This window comes from Etheostoma spectabile, chromosome 17 (assembly GCF_008692095.1).
Source record: "Etheostoma spectabile isolate EspeVRDwgs_2016 chromosome 17, UIUC_Espe_1.0, whole genome shotgun sequence".
Taxonomy (NCBI): domain Eukaryota; kingdom Metazoa; phylum Chordata; class Actinopteri; order Perciformes; family Percidae; genus Etheostoma; species Etheostoma spectabile.
In genome coordinates, this window is record NC_045749.1 from 10352094 (window position 1) to 10365927 (window position 13834).

At 41.7% G+C, this 13834-nt stretch overlaps 1 protein-coding gene across 1 annotated transcript in view; it reads left to right on the top strand.

Annotated features, from left to right (window-relative positions):
* The first annotated feature begins 12903 nt into the window (after positions 1 to 12903).
* Positions 12904 to 13834, top strand: part of LOC116705324 (cGMP-dependent protein kinase 1) — a 79492-nt gene continuing 78561 nt past the window's right edge. Inside the window, exon 1 of the mRNA XM_032541414.1 lies at positions 12904 to 13585. Coding sequence (XP_032397305.1) covers positions 13329 to 13585 — 257 coding nt within the window. The 5' untranslated portion in view covers positions 12904 to 13328. The remainder of the gene's footprint in view (positions 13586 to 13834) is intronic.

Consider the following 13834-nt stretch of genomic DNA (forward strand, 5'->3'; position numbering starts at 1 on the left):
CCTCGTATATGTCTTCATACCTGGTCAATAAAGCTGATTCTGATTCTGATTCTGATTCTGATATCCTTTCTATTTTATGACTTTTGAGTCATGTGACCAGGGCAGGAGAAAAGAAACACTATCCACCAACAACAACACTTTCCTCTCAGGAGACTAGACATGATCAAAGCCCTCCAGACCCAGAATGAATGTGGCTGCTGCTGGTCATGTGATGACCAGAGCTCAGGAAGAGCTGTTACGTTGGGATACAGTTTGTGAAGTTTCTCCCTCTACCTCCCATAATCTTAGTATTTGAGTAGGTTCCTGTCCAAAATGGACTGATCTCAAAAACCAATACACTGTCTTTGGGGAGTCTTAGGGGACTCTTATGATAGTGTCCGTGCCATCTGTCGTCAGCTCCAGTGCTGGGACAGCAGACCGAACAAATATGGATGCCCTCGGTCTTCTCACCAACCTGCAATGCCGATTTTTATTGCATCATCCTTGAACAGACTCTCTGATCTTTGGATGCTGAGTAGTTAGGGTTATGGATTTATGTAAACAGGTCATATTACAGACAACGTTGGGGGGGCAGATGGCACTTTGGTGCTGGGTGGGTAAATTAGAATGTTCTTGCTGAAAACAGCTGCTTTCTGTGTTTGGAAACTACCAGAACAACCAGCTCAGAGATGCTAAAAAGCTTTGTACAGCCTAGGGAAACTACAACTCTGGGTTCATCACTATAAGGGATCCCTTTTCACATCTGTCACGTGCCGTGTTGTATTATGTGTATTGTCTGCTAGTGTGTGTGATTCTCTGTAGGTGTGTGCTGCTGACAACAGCCCCGCAGCTGAGGCTGATCAGCTGATCAGCGCTTAACAGAGGACAGCATGGTTGGGTCAGGGGGGTGAGGCTTCCATGGAAGCCAGCAGAGAATGGGCAGAGAAGTGCTATATTTATATTTCAATCCAGGGCGTCCTGGGCTTCTATCGAGAGACAATGCACGTTGCACAAATTTGTTTTCTAAGTTGACGGGGTTAAATATGTAGGAGGAGTTTGTTCTGACGCTTGGAAATGACGAAAAAATTCACCAAAATGTTAAATGGCTGACTTGCTCTTGAGTTTGGGGTAAAGGCTGCACCTTTGTGCGTTGCTCATAGCAACCACAGCAGCAGTGTGGGGCCTGGTACTGTCCTGCTGTGGGGTCAAGTCCTGTCACATAAACTCACACAGGAAATGATCATTTGCAGCATGGCCATGTAGTAGAGCACATGGCTCTTGAGGCATTATGGGAGACTAAGATTGGCCTTCTTCTTGCCGGTTATTAGACCATTTCACAACTTTGTGTAAAAGCCCACAATGATAAAAAAAAAAGTCTCTAATCAGAAAATGTTCCTTTTCAGTATACATTGAGTCAGAATCCAGACCTGAACAGGCATTGAAAGCCCCATCAGCAAGGAATCAATTAATGGAGAATGATTTTGAAATGTGGCAGCCAACTGCAATGTCGACTGGAAGCGAGTCGTCCTCCTATTTTCTCCTTTGATTATTCTCAGTGGGTTGTGGAGTAACACTAATGATAATTCTTGTATTCTTGTGCTTTGTATCAAGTCTCGCTGTCTGACTGACTACTACACGAGAATTATTTTCGAACACCAAAAGCCTCAAAAAGCCAAGAGCGGCCTTTGATCCACAATGTCATTGTGACCTTTTAGCATTGGGATGGCATTTGAAAAGAAAAACAAAGCTTTGGTCAGCAGATGGGGAAACGAGGAAAGGCCAATGATAAGTTCAGACTGGGAAGTTTAATGGGTAACACTTTACTTGATGGTATCTACATAAGAATGACATGAAAGTCATGAACACATTAATCATAACCCTAACCCTGACCAAATAGGTTTTTTTAAAGGTCCCTTGGCATGAAAAGGTCACTTTATCATGTTTAAAACATTTTTTTTTTTAGTAATATGAGCTCCCCCAGCCTGCCTATGGTCCCCCAGTGACTAGAAATGGCGATAAGTGTAAACCAAGTCTTGAGTATCCTGCTCTGTCTTTGAGAAAATGAAAGCTCAGATGGACCGATCTGGAAGCTTGCCCCTTATGAGGTAATAAGAGGCAAGGTTACCTCCCCTTTCTCTGCTTTGCCCTCTCTCCTCCTCAAAAGCTACAGACTCAGAAATTGCACATACTAAGGAAAGCTACTTTAGTGGCTGTAATTCTGCACCAAGGCTGAATTTTGGGAAAGAGACTTCAGATATGGTATTAGGGGATTTCTAAGGTCTATATAAAAGAGACTTCAGATACAGTATTAGGGGACCACTAAGGTCTACATAAAAGCATCCAAAGAGCACCATGTCAAGGGACCTTTTGAAGGAGGTTTTAAAGGGTTTTAATCACACCATTGCCCCTCGCAGTGTCCATCATGGACGGTGTGTTCTAACCCTAACCTTAACTTGTCATGACAAAACCAAATGACACGTACTAACAGAAGCGGTATTTCATAAATGTTTGACTTGCTTATGATGTTTATGACATTTTCATGACAGTGTCATGTCACTCTTATGTAGATACCTTCAAGTAAAGTGTAACCGTTTTAATGTAACACTGTATGAGACTGTCATGTTAATTCAGAAAGTTACAACACAACCAGGGATACAATAATGACCACATATAGAGAGTGATGAAGCTGTTAAAGCCAGAGAGCATGAGTGTCCCTGACCAAACTACTGGAGCACGAGGGATATTCTTTTATAGTTCCATAGAGCGCCAAAGCACAATCCTGAAAAGATGTCAACCCATCAAACAATCGTCAAGACAGCTGTTATTTTGAATGTCTTACTTTGAATCTGTAACCTTTGATATTCATACAAGCTATTCATCTGTTCCGATGTCCTGTATCTGCTCTATTAGGGATTTCAAAAAAACTCAAAAGTAAAGTCTTTAAAAGGCTCATCTTTATTGTATGTTTTAAAAGCTGATGTATGTGCCTGACCCTCTCAAGTCCACTCTGTTAAATAATCCTTATTTTTTTGGGCTGTGGGAACGTACCTTTTGCTTTGCTATAACAAAGAAAAATGGGTTTGTGGGTCAAATGCTAGAGGTCAGATAAAAAGAAAGGTATGTATATTGAGTTAGCTTAAGAGGCAATGATGTTGGAAATTACAATAAGATTGCAGCTGAAATCTGAATCTATACTGGATGAGTGTATCCACTGAGTAATGCTGTTTGTCTTGATGATCATGTATGAGGTCAAGGATAATGGAGCCCTGCATGGCTGATTTACTGCAGCACACGCAAATGAAGAGTGATCACGCCTGGAACATGAAGACGAGGAGTGTTTCCCGGTTGCCCTGTTTGACTTTTAGCCAGATATCTTCAAGCGTTTCTTCAGGCTGAGTCATCCACCATTCTTTTTCACAGTGGAGAACAGTGATTTACGCTCATCTAGAAAACATGGTCCGATTTTTACTGGGGGTCTACGTAGACTGTGCGCTGGTATGTAATATAGGCACAGATTTATCCAAGCATCCATGAAGAATGTCTCTCTGTTTCTGGTAATATCTCTCACACTAACTCTCTGCCGTGATATCCAACAAGGAGATGGCCACTCAGATCGTACATAATACATTAGTGAGCAGTTGCCTCTGGAGGCCTGTTCAGTTATTCTGGGTGAGCTCCTCTGGCGCCATGTGATGTTGATTGAAAATGAAGCGGGCGTTGCTGGCTACTAGGCAACTACAACAAAGCTTAAATCAGGAGGAGCCACAGATAAGATCTAAATCTCTCTTAATAACAATCAGTCTTGTCTTTGTTATTCAAATATGGAGATTACATTTGCACGTAATCCAGTGAGCCAGGTCTGTCTTGCCGAAGGATGCTTTCTTGAATAAGACATCAAAGCAGATTGGCGCATTTAGCTGCCAAAATGCTCAAACTCTTTATGGTAAATCACTGACTCACATGAATCTGAACAAGACAATAATAAGATCAAGACAAAGAGATGGAGAAGAACAAAAGATGTTCCAGTGTTATTTTGGTGATTGGGGGGATCTCGGCTTTGTGGATGTGATTAAGAATATGTTTTTTTCCCACAACATGGGCTCTGAAGTGACAGCTGAGACAAGATGGCTTGTCTTTGCTTTTACCCATTGTTAGCACTCAGCCAGGGTGGGAAAATGTCAGTCAAAGATGTGAGCCTTATGGTTTGAGCCACACCAGCTGTCCTTTTCAACCGCAATCTCTTTGGCAATTCTTTATATTGTGTATACAGTATGATCTCAGTTCTTTGCTTTGTGTGTGACTGTATATCTTAAAATTACTTTTTCAATTTCTCCTCTTTGCCTCAGATTTTTTATTACTGGACAGTGTTCATTAACAGGTCCTGTAAGTGCTTTTAGACACTATTTTTACAGCACCTACCAGTCAGGGTGACGGTAAATGGTTTCACGGTGAGGAGGGGGGATCGTTAACTCCGTGCAGTCTGTTGACAGGCTGCAGGTGGTGGCCTGGTGAATGTCCAGCTGAGCCAGGAATGCAGAGGCCCTTAGGTGTAAGGATCAACCGTGCCGGCAGGAGAGAGTTCTTCTCAAGCTACTATTAGTATATGAAATGGTATGATAAATGTTCAAGTCATTGTTTGGAACATTAATGCACTATAATAGGCATCAGAGGATACTTTACTGCTAGGTATTTAGGTCACACATTGAGAGGAGTTCCGTTCAGTGACATGCTGAGGATCATCATAATGATCCTCGGACCCTTTCCCATTAGGGCCCCGGGGGTCTCCTACTGATTTATTGCCGTCCCTCCTGACTGCATGTCTATCTTTAGCTAGGCAGACTTTTATGAACTTTTTTGAAGGGAAAGCGTGCTGTGGCACTGTTGTCAGAGCTTGCTCCAAATGCTTGGACCTTCTTCTGCTGTAACTTTCACAGGTTGTGCAAAGCTTGCTTACTTTGCTGGGACCCTGCAGAGACAGGCATGTGCCGAGGAATTCAGGGGTCCAATAGCTGTGATTTTAGACTCCTATGACTCACAGCTGCTACTGTCTTCTAGCTACACAATGGTGGAATGTAACTCAATACATTTACTAAAGTGTTGTGCTTAAGTGCAAAGAGTATGTACTGTTACTTAACTTGACTGTTTCCATTTCATTGCACTTTTTACTCCACTGCATTCGTTTTTTTTATTCGGGCTTTAGTAAAAGTAACTTTACAGATAACAACTTCACAAAAAAAACGTGATCAATTTCTAATCTGATGCATTATTATACATTAAACAACCTGGCTGTATTTAAAATTAGAGCTGAAACAGTTTGTGGATCAACAGAAAATAAACAAGTGAATATTTCTTGCTAATTTCTTTCATGCAAAAAGCCCAAAATGTCATGGTTCCAGTTCTCAAATAAGGATTTGCTGCTTTTCCTGAATCATTTTGTAGTTTGGACTTTTAGTTGCACAAAATCACTTTGGGCTCTGGGGAATTGTGAAGGGCATTCTTTGACCTTCTACAGACAAAATAATGAATTGAGAAAATCAGTAGATTCATTAAAAATTAGATTTTAATGTAATAATATTAAGTAACATCAATAATGCAGGACGGTTACTAGTAATGTTGTTTTACATACAATGTGGTATTGTTACTTTTATGTGAGGATATGAATACTTCCTCCACCACTGCTACCTGACCTTATCCATGTGCTGATCGCACCGTAATCCAGGGAGTTATTAACAGTTAATGATGCAATCCTCTTCTAATAAGAGGAGATGATGCCTGCTTTTAAAATCAGGTTAGGTCAGGGCTGGATTAATAAATATTCTGGGAATACACTATGTCTGCTCAGAAAGCTTTATGGAGCTATAGGAGCAAACAGAACCTTTGATCTCACTGAAGAGGTATGACGCTCGCTTTCAAGTGCTGCCATTGGTCACAAGAATCTCAGGAAGCCTCCTTTCATTCATTTATTCATGTATTCATTCATAATGAACACAGTCTGATGGAAGACAATATAAACTGTAAGTGTTCAAGTGGGATTGAATTGTAGTTTTTAAAAAGGAAAATCCACGTTTCAAGGCTATTTTTAAAACGTCATTTTTCACGTTCATGTCTATATATGGACACAGTTGTATTATTGTTAAGTAGAGTATTTAGTATAGTCCAAACTTTGCCCCAAACTCTGCCGCAAACTCTAAAAGAAACCTCCTCAAAGGCAAATTAATAAATTATCTTGCATTAGTTGCTTGTTTTAAGATCTTTTTTTAGTATTATTATTATTATTTAGTATTTAGTAGTATTTATGGTGTGTGCTCATTATTCTTTCATATTCCTGCTGTCTATGTTTGTATATTTTTATTATTTTACTTCTAACTGTATGGTCTGAGAAGCCCTATGCATGTTTTTCCTTTAAAAGCTTTTATGCTGATGAGGTTTACTGTCTACTATAAATGTTGGTTAGTAGGAAAATGAATGAGGTCAACAACAACCCTGCGTTTTGGTGGAACATTTGTCTTTCCCCCGCTTCTTGTAGCAAATTTCTTCTTCATTTCTGCTAATTAAACCTTCTAAGTTACATCAAACATCTTTCCCTTTTCATAACAGGCAGTTGCCTGAAGCTGAATAACGGGCCTATATGTGACTTGCAAAGGCTTTACAAGAATCTCACTTTAAGAGATAAGAGGAGCAACTTCTGACCTGGAGAAAAACATTTTTTTGCATTTCACAGATCTTTTGGGCCCTAACAACAAACATCCTTTTTTTCAACTGACCACACATGCAGAGAAAAATTACAGTGAAGGTAGACGCTGGAGCTGACTAGTTTTCCTTTACACTTCATCTAGATACACATTTTGGACAGAAGTGGTGACCTCAGGGAATTTGTACTGTCAGTTGGATCTTTCATATCATTAGTGACTGACTAATTAGTGACTGTATTGTCTAGAAACATTCTGATTTAATAACTTCAACAAATATAAAATGACATTAAATTGATGATACTGACTAACAGTTTAAAACCAGAAAATTACTCAGTTCTATTCATTTTTTAATCATTAGCAACAGCACCTTTGCCATTAAAGGGCATTTCTTTCCGTAAAGCATGTTTGTGAATATTTATTAAGTCATCAAACTTGTTAGGGGGTATTAATTTACCAAATTCACAGGTCAATATATGCTCTACCAAATGGTTGAGAAGATCTTTATAGGACTTAGAAAACATGAAACTTTTACCAGCAAAACCAACTCGTTGTAGGCATTGTGAAAAAAAATAGATTTATCTCCTAACTCTCTTGTGTTGAGCATATAGCCTCCATATGGTATGGTTTACACCAGGGGAGGAACGTGCTCTCTCAAGCTAGCCTCCATTAAACGCATTCCTTGTTAAAAGCCTGATAATGGCATGCTAGATCCCAGCTCTCCTGTGATGTGACTCATCACTCAGGTGTGGTTACAGCTTGTAACCCTAAAAAAAGAAAGAAAGAAAAATTAAGCTTCTTTGGAGACGGACCTCGAAATGTAAGTTTTGATCTCCAGGAAACCATCAAAGCAGCTCATTCGTCGCAAATGTGTCTCAGGTAACGACCTTTTCCAACACGTGCTTTTGCTAACACAAACACAGAGAAAGAGAGGCAGAGGTGGAGAGAGGGAAACAGCATCCGTGTGTGCGTGGCTATTTGTAGTCTTGCAGCCTGAGGGATGAGAGGGATTCTCCACCGCTTATGTAATGTGTCTTTACATTCAACACATCCAAAGCTTTGTCCATTATTCGAGGAATAATAGTGTAATGAGTGCAGATTCCAATACTGATGTAAAATGACAACATTTCTATAATGATAACACCACAGCCCCCGACACACACCCTTTTTTCCTCGCTGTTCCATGATGGTAAAGTGTCAGACAGTTTGGGACAGGCGTGAAAATAGACACCTCTGTTACACCCAAGAGTTGTCAGAGGAGCAAAAAATAATCCTTTTTTGAGCTAGCGCAGAGTGGCACAACCTCCATTTTCTCCAGAAAGATGAGCTGACATAGAAGCAATCTGGAGTGATTTGGTAAAGTCAGTCAGAGGGAGCTGATGATGATCTGGCTGTTTGTATGTCTTCTCCTTTTACCATGTGCCTGATTTTTTTTTTTTTTAATCCATAAAGCAAGCCTATTTCAGAGCCATTTACAATATCACCAACACATCAGCAGGCTAAGAGTGTAACAAATCAAAATGTGTCCTTTTTTCATTTACTAATGCCACTTTATTTTACATCACCAAAACAAAAAGGCATACAAATGAAATATCTATTGTGTGCAAGAAAATAATAATTTTTCCCTTAACTGTTATTTGCAGGTGACATTTTGTTCCAAAAATGTCTCTCTGTCACAGTGTAAGGTGGCCTTAAGAGCTCAACTCACGCAACTATAGCAAACACATGCAAATGAAAAAACAGCTATATAAAGAATATCTTCAATTGGACAACACATATATTATGTGTAAATGTGCTGCAAATAGACAGACAGATAGATACAACATTTCAGGCGCAGCAGTTGCACAGGCAAAGTCTGCTCTGAGACATCAGGACATAGTGTGCCAAGTCCAACATGGGAAAAGGGGACCTAGGGCTGGGAGCAACAACACCCACATGGCAGAAGTCTACTCCAGCTGAACGCTGGCGCCTGGTGGTTGAGGAGTTGCGCCACCAGGAGGAAGTGGACAGGTGTGCCTGAGCTGTGTCCCAAGCCAAGCAAGGCCGCTGGATGAGGTGCGACGGTGTGGTGAGGAGGAAGATCACTTAGTAAAAGCTGTGGAACATGGAGTCCAATATGCTGAGATTTGCTCTCAGATACCAAATATACTACTTATAACTTCATGCCCTCTCCAACCAACCTGCATCTCTGGTTTGGAGAGGATCCACCGTGTCTCCAGTGTTTTGTCCTAGCAACCCTGTTGCAAGACCACCCTTACGCAAAGCAGATACACTTGGTGCCACAACCAAGTGCTGAAGTGCCTAGCTGCTACACTGGCTTGTAAGAGGGTAACTGTCGATGCCATGCCCCTAGAAGCCCAGACTACCTTCTGGCAACCAACATCCTTTGTCCGGGAAGAAGAGAAACGGTCCACTAACAGATTACCTCCAGACTCTTGCCCACTGTAGGCAGCCCGGGACAGGTCTGATGAGCCTGCGATGGGCCAGCCTCAGGCGAGGCTGTATTGTGATAAAAAGCCAAAACACCCAATGATGCCGGGGTGCACAACTGATGATGTGTCATGTTGGAGGCACCAGGCGGCCATCCCCCAATCCATCCCCTCCCAAGAAGACATCTCCAACAACAGCGCTTGTGCTGAATATCAAAGGATTCTAACATATAGTCCCAGTAAGCATACATTCTGCAATAAGATCGGAATCATGTAACTAAACTAAACTAATCTTAAATTGTGCTTCAATCAACTCAAGTTTTCTGATTTGGAGCGTGTTTTTATTTGCTGCACATGTTGTCAAATTGGTGAATGTGTTTCCATAGTAGCCTGTGATTAATTTCTTTGGGTTTTTTGCTTCTTGTATTGCCAAATTGGGGATTGCTTGTGTGAGCCCTCAGGGCCTCTGTACACATGATGAGGTCATTACCAATGTTAGTCACCCAGCACATCTGGAAGATGAGTGGAATGCAGCATTCCAACCAGTGACCCCTGACCTCGTGTTCACGTCACAGAAAAGACATTTTCTCTCTCTACAACACTACAACTAGAGCTGATTCTCACATGTCATCATTGGATCACAGTACCGGATTTTTTTCTGATTAGACTTTTCTTTTCAAGCAGCGTCTAGTGATGAAACAATTACATGAATTTGAAATTTAGGAAATATCTTTGAGTTTTAGGGAATATCTTTGAGTTTTAGACTGTTGGTTGGACAAAACAAGCAATATGAAGATATCAACTTGGAAAATAGAGATGGCCATTTGTCTTTATTTTATTGATCATGCGATTAAATGATTCACCTTAATTTTTTTGGTCTCTTTTTTAACCTTTATTTATCCAGGTAAGTCGATTGAGAACAAATTCTGTTTTGCAATGACAACCTGTTAATTCATACCTGGAACCTGGTCTGATCTGCTGGCCACTGAGCGGTTAGGGCCTTGCTCAAGGGAACCTCAGTGGTAGCAATGAGAGAGGGACAAGCGCTGCTCTTTCACTTTCCCCAACCGGATTTGATCCTGTCAGTCTGGGGATTGAATCGACAACCTACCGATCACAAGATCGCTTTTTTATCCTTTAGGCCACCACTGCCCAAAATTACACTTCCAAAATTATACAGAGCAACATTAGCTTACACTTGTAGTTGTGTTTCTGTCCATCTGATTAATGTAAGTCCAATATTCACTCTATTTACATCATTCTCTAAGTTGCTAACGTTGTGATAGCGCTGACAGCAATGAGTTAACCAAAACATTAAAGTTTCAGGCAGTAAAACCAGAACAAGTTAAATGCTAAAATATCTAATATAACGGCTTTAAAGGTGATTAGTCTCCTCTTAAATAATCTATTGCAAGTCCAGTTGCCTTCAGTAATCTTTTGAATCTTCCGAGATTCATTGATAGATATCCTTAATTAATAGTGAAAATATTTGTTAGTTGCAGCCCAAATGAACAGAAATGCACCTTATCTTCTTTATCGCTGCCTTATCTGATTTTGATAAAACTAATACAGGAAGGCAGGAAGGAAGTATCATCACTGGGTTTGCTAAGTCAATTTCCTGAGTTGTGGTTCTATTCAATGTGAGCAATCTGCAGCTCTGGATATGATATCACAATGTGAGACTACATTGATGTGATGGGAATTTGGTGTATGATAATGTTACTAAAGTGCAAGATTGGCTGTAGTATTTTAGGGGACTGGTGAGGCTTCAAAATAGATTGCCCAGGGCTACGGCGTCTCCCCCGTCCTCGTCCCAGGGCATCTTTCTCCGTCTTTTACCTTCTCCCAGGGTTCATATCACCTCTCCTGAGATGGCAGGCCCAGGCAGGCGGCCAGCTGGCGGTGTCTCATTGGGACAGAAGGCCAGACACAAAGAGCACAGTAAGATGTAGTATCAAAGACATCAGGGGCTCAATTCTACAGAAACGCAGCAGCATACCTCTCCTACTGTTGCACTTAAAGTAATCCCTCCTAAGGTTTTCATAATGGCATGATCATATGTGTGTGTGTGTGTGTGTGCGTCTGTGTATGCAAGGATTTTAGCTTTGTGAATGGTTACATAAATCTTTGCATGCAATTGTGTGCGTGGGTGATAGTGATGTGCAAGCATATGTCTGGGTATACCCAAGATACCTCTCTCTATTTCATCTGTGTGGGTTTGTGTGTGTGTGTGTGTGTGTGTGTGTGTGAGTGTATTACAGGAAAACAGTGACTAATGTCTGCCCTCTTCTCTTCCGTAAGCTGATCTGTCCCAGAGGTGAACGAGAGGGCACTGTTTTTCTCTGCCCAGAGATGCTTTAGAAACACTGCAAAGACAAGCACATGGAGCCTTCAGGACAGCGCGGCCAGACTCCGCAATCGTGAACTCAATGGCGCCTGTGAACATCCACACCCGCGCGCACAGTCAAGAGCATCTATCTCTGGGTGCCGTGAGGTTAACCTGCCGTCCATTACCTAACCTACAACATCCAAGAGAGATGACCCATGTAGTGCTCAGACAACACAAGCTGAAACTCGTAGTGCAGCATAACTCACTCTGTGTAAACACGGGAATAGTCGAGTATAGAGGCAACACTGATACACCTTTTAGGCCAGTGAGGCAGATATAGCCATGGCGATGTCAGTTGTGCTTTTTCAGTGTATTTCCTTGGATATGGATAAGGTCACAGAAGGTGACACTTAATTTACCGCTGTCGTTATGGGCACAGTGTCTGCCGCATGCATAATTAATCGATCACTGTTTTCCACATTGATAACAGCACGACCCGGGTCCTCACTTTGTCTTCGAGTGCTGATCGCATTCACTTTGCTGCTCACCGTTACTGTGAGAAGCTGATCATATGTGCGTCATGATGAGAACCACAGCAATCTACACCTGATAAGTCTCCACACTTAAACTGGTTATCATAAGTGTCACATGATGGGAAATGAGGGTGAGGACCAGCTATGGTATGCAGAAAGACCCATACAGCCACACTTTCCAGCAACAAGCATCAGTCTCTGACCCAGTAAAAAGTGGTGGAACAAGATGCGAGCAGTAGACAAGGGTGAGATATGTAATGACACCAGCAAAGGGAAGATCTGTTCACTCTATTTTTAACTCAGAATCTTAATGAAACATCCCCATAGTGCCCATGAGCTCCCCTTTCCCCCTTCTATGAATGCATTGAGTTGAAACAGATTTAGGCAGCAGAATGAAAAATGGTACATAGAAATGACTGGCTGGGTTTGGAGATTAATATTCCAGCAGGCAAAGCGATGATCTCTCACTGAACTGGATGAAAGTGATGAGCACTGTTGCCAAAGTATGTAATTACTAATTACTCTTATCAGGAGGATAAAAGCCTACTAATCTGTTGTGTACATTAACACTACAGTATGCGTACAGACACATCTAAATTATCCATTTTGTTGTTCAAGTCTGAATTTCTATTTTTAATGTATGCAGGTTGTTGTTTGTCAAATGGGCCGAAATTTCATGTTTCATTATCCACACTTTATTTTGTAACTTTCTATTTTTTTAATCATCTGAGTTCAGATAATAACATCAATGCTTTAGTGCATAGCCTATAAAGGCCATTTGCCTGATTACTTTAAATTGTGCTTACACAATACATAAAATGTGACCACTGCAAACATAATCCAGTCCACTGTCCTATCAAGGGAGTGCAGGACAATTGATTTTTTTTTGCAATAGGACAGGAAGGGGAGCTCAAAGGGGGCTCGGGATTGTGCAGATAGATGGTAAACAAATATTTGACAGTAGTAGCACTGGGCTGTCTCTGTGATGTGTTTGCAGTGTGAGACGGGGAACTACAGGAGTAGTCTCGGATCTGTTAGTACCCAGTTTGACGGTCTGCGTGTGTCCTCGGAGAGGAAGAGCCGCTGTAATTGGTTTCTCAATGAAGGATCATCAGCAGCTCCCCGAAGGCTTGGTGGACTGTAGCGTAGCGTTGCTCGATCAACCGTTGACTCCCCGGCTTTAAACACCGCTTTGCACCTTTCTTCTGCAACATAAACACGTGCACAGAGGATTCTTGGAGCATCATCATACTGCGCGTATTTAGAGGGGGATTTGTGTCCGTTTTTTGCAACCTGTGCGAGTCCTGGGAGTGGAGTGCTTTTGTCCGTATCGCGGAGAATCGCGGCAAAGTTTAACGCAGATTTAAACATGAGTGACCTGGAGGACGACTTTGCCAAGATCCTACTTCTAAAGGAGGAGAGGATACGGGACTTGGAGAGGCGTCTGGCGGACAGGGAAGACGAGATTCAAGAACTCAAGAGAAAATTACACAAATGTCAGTCTGTTTTGCCCAGCGCTCAACTTATTGGACCGAGAACCCGCAGGGCACAGGGCATCTCCGCGGAGCCTCAGACACACCAGGACCTGGCAAGGCAGGCGTTTCGGAAATATGCCAAGTCCGACTGGTAAGACTGTTTGAACAGGCATTTGTACTTTATTGCTCCGTTACGCCCCAATGCCGTCTTAATCTTTGGGAGTGTTTTCCCTTCACTACCAGAGTCAGAATGCTTGCCATGGATGGTTGTGAATCTGTTATTTATAAGGAAGCACAACTCTCTCTCAACATAAATGTGATGAAGACATGAATGTGCATGTGTTGATAGCAACTCTACACACACACACACACACACACACACACACACACACACACACAC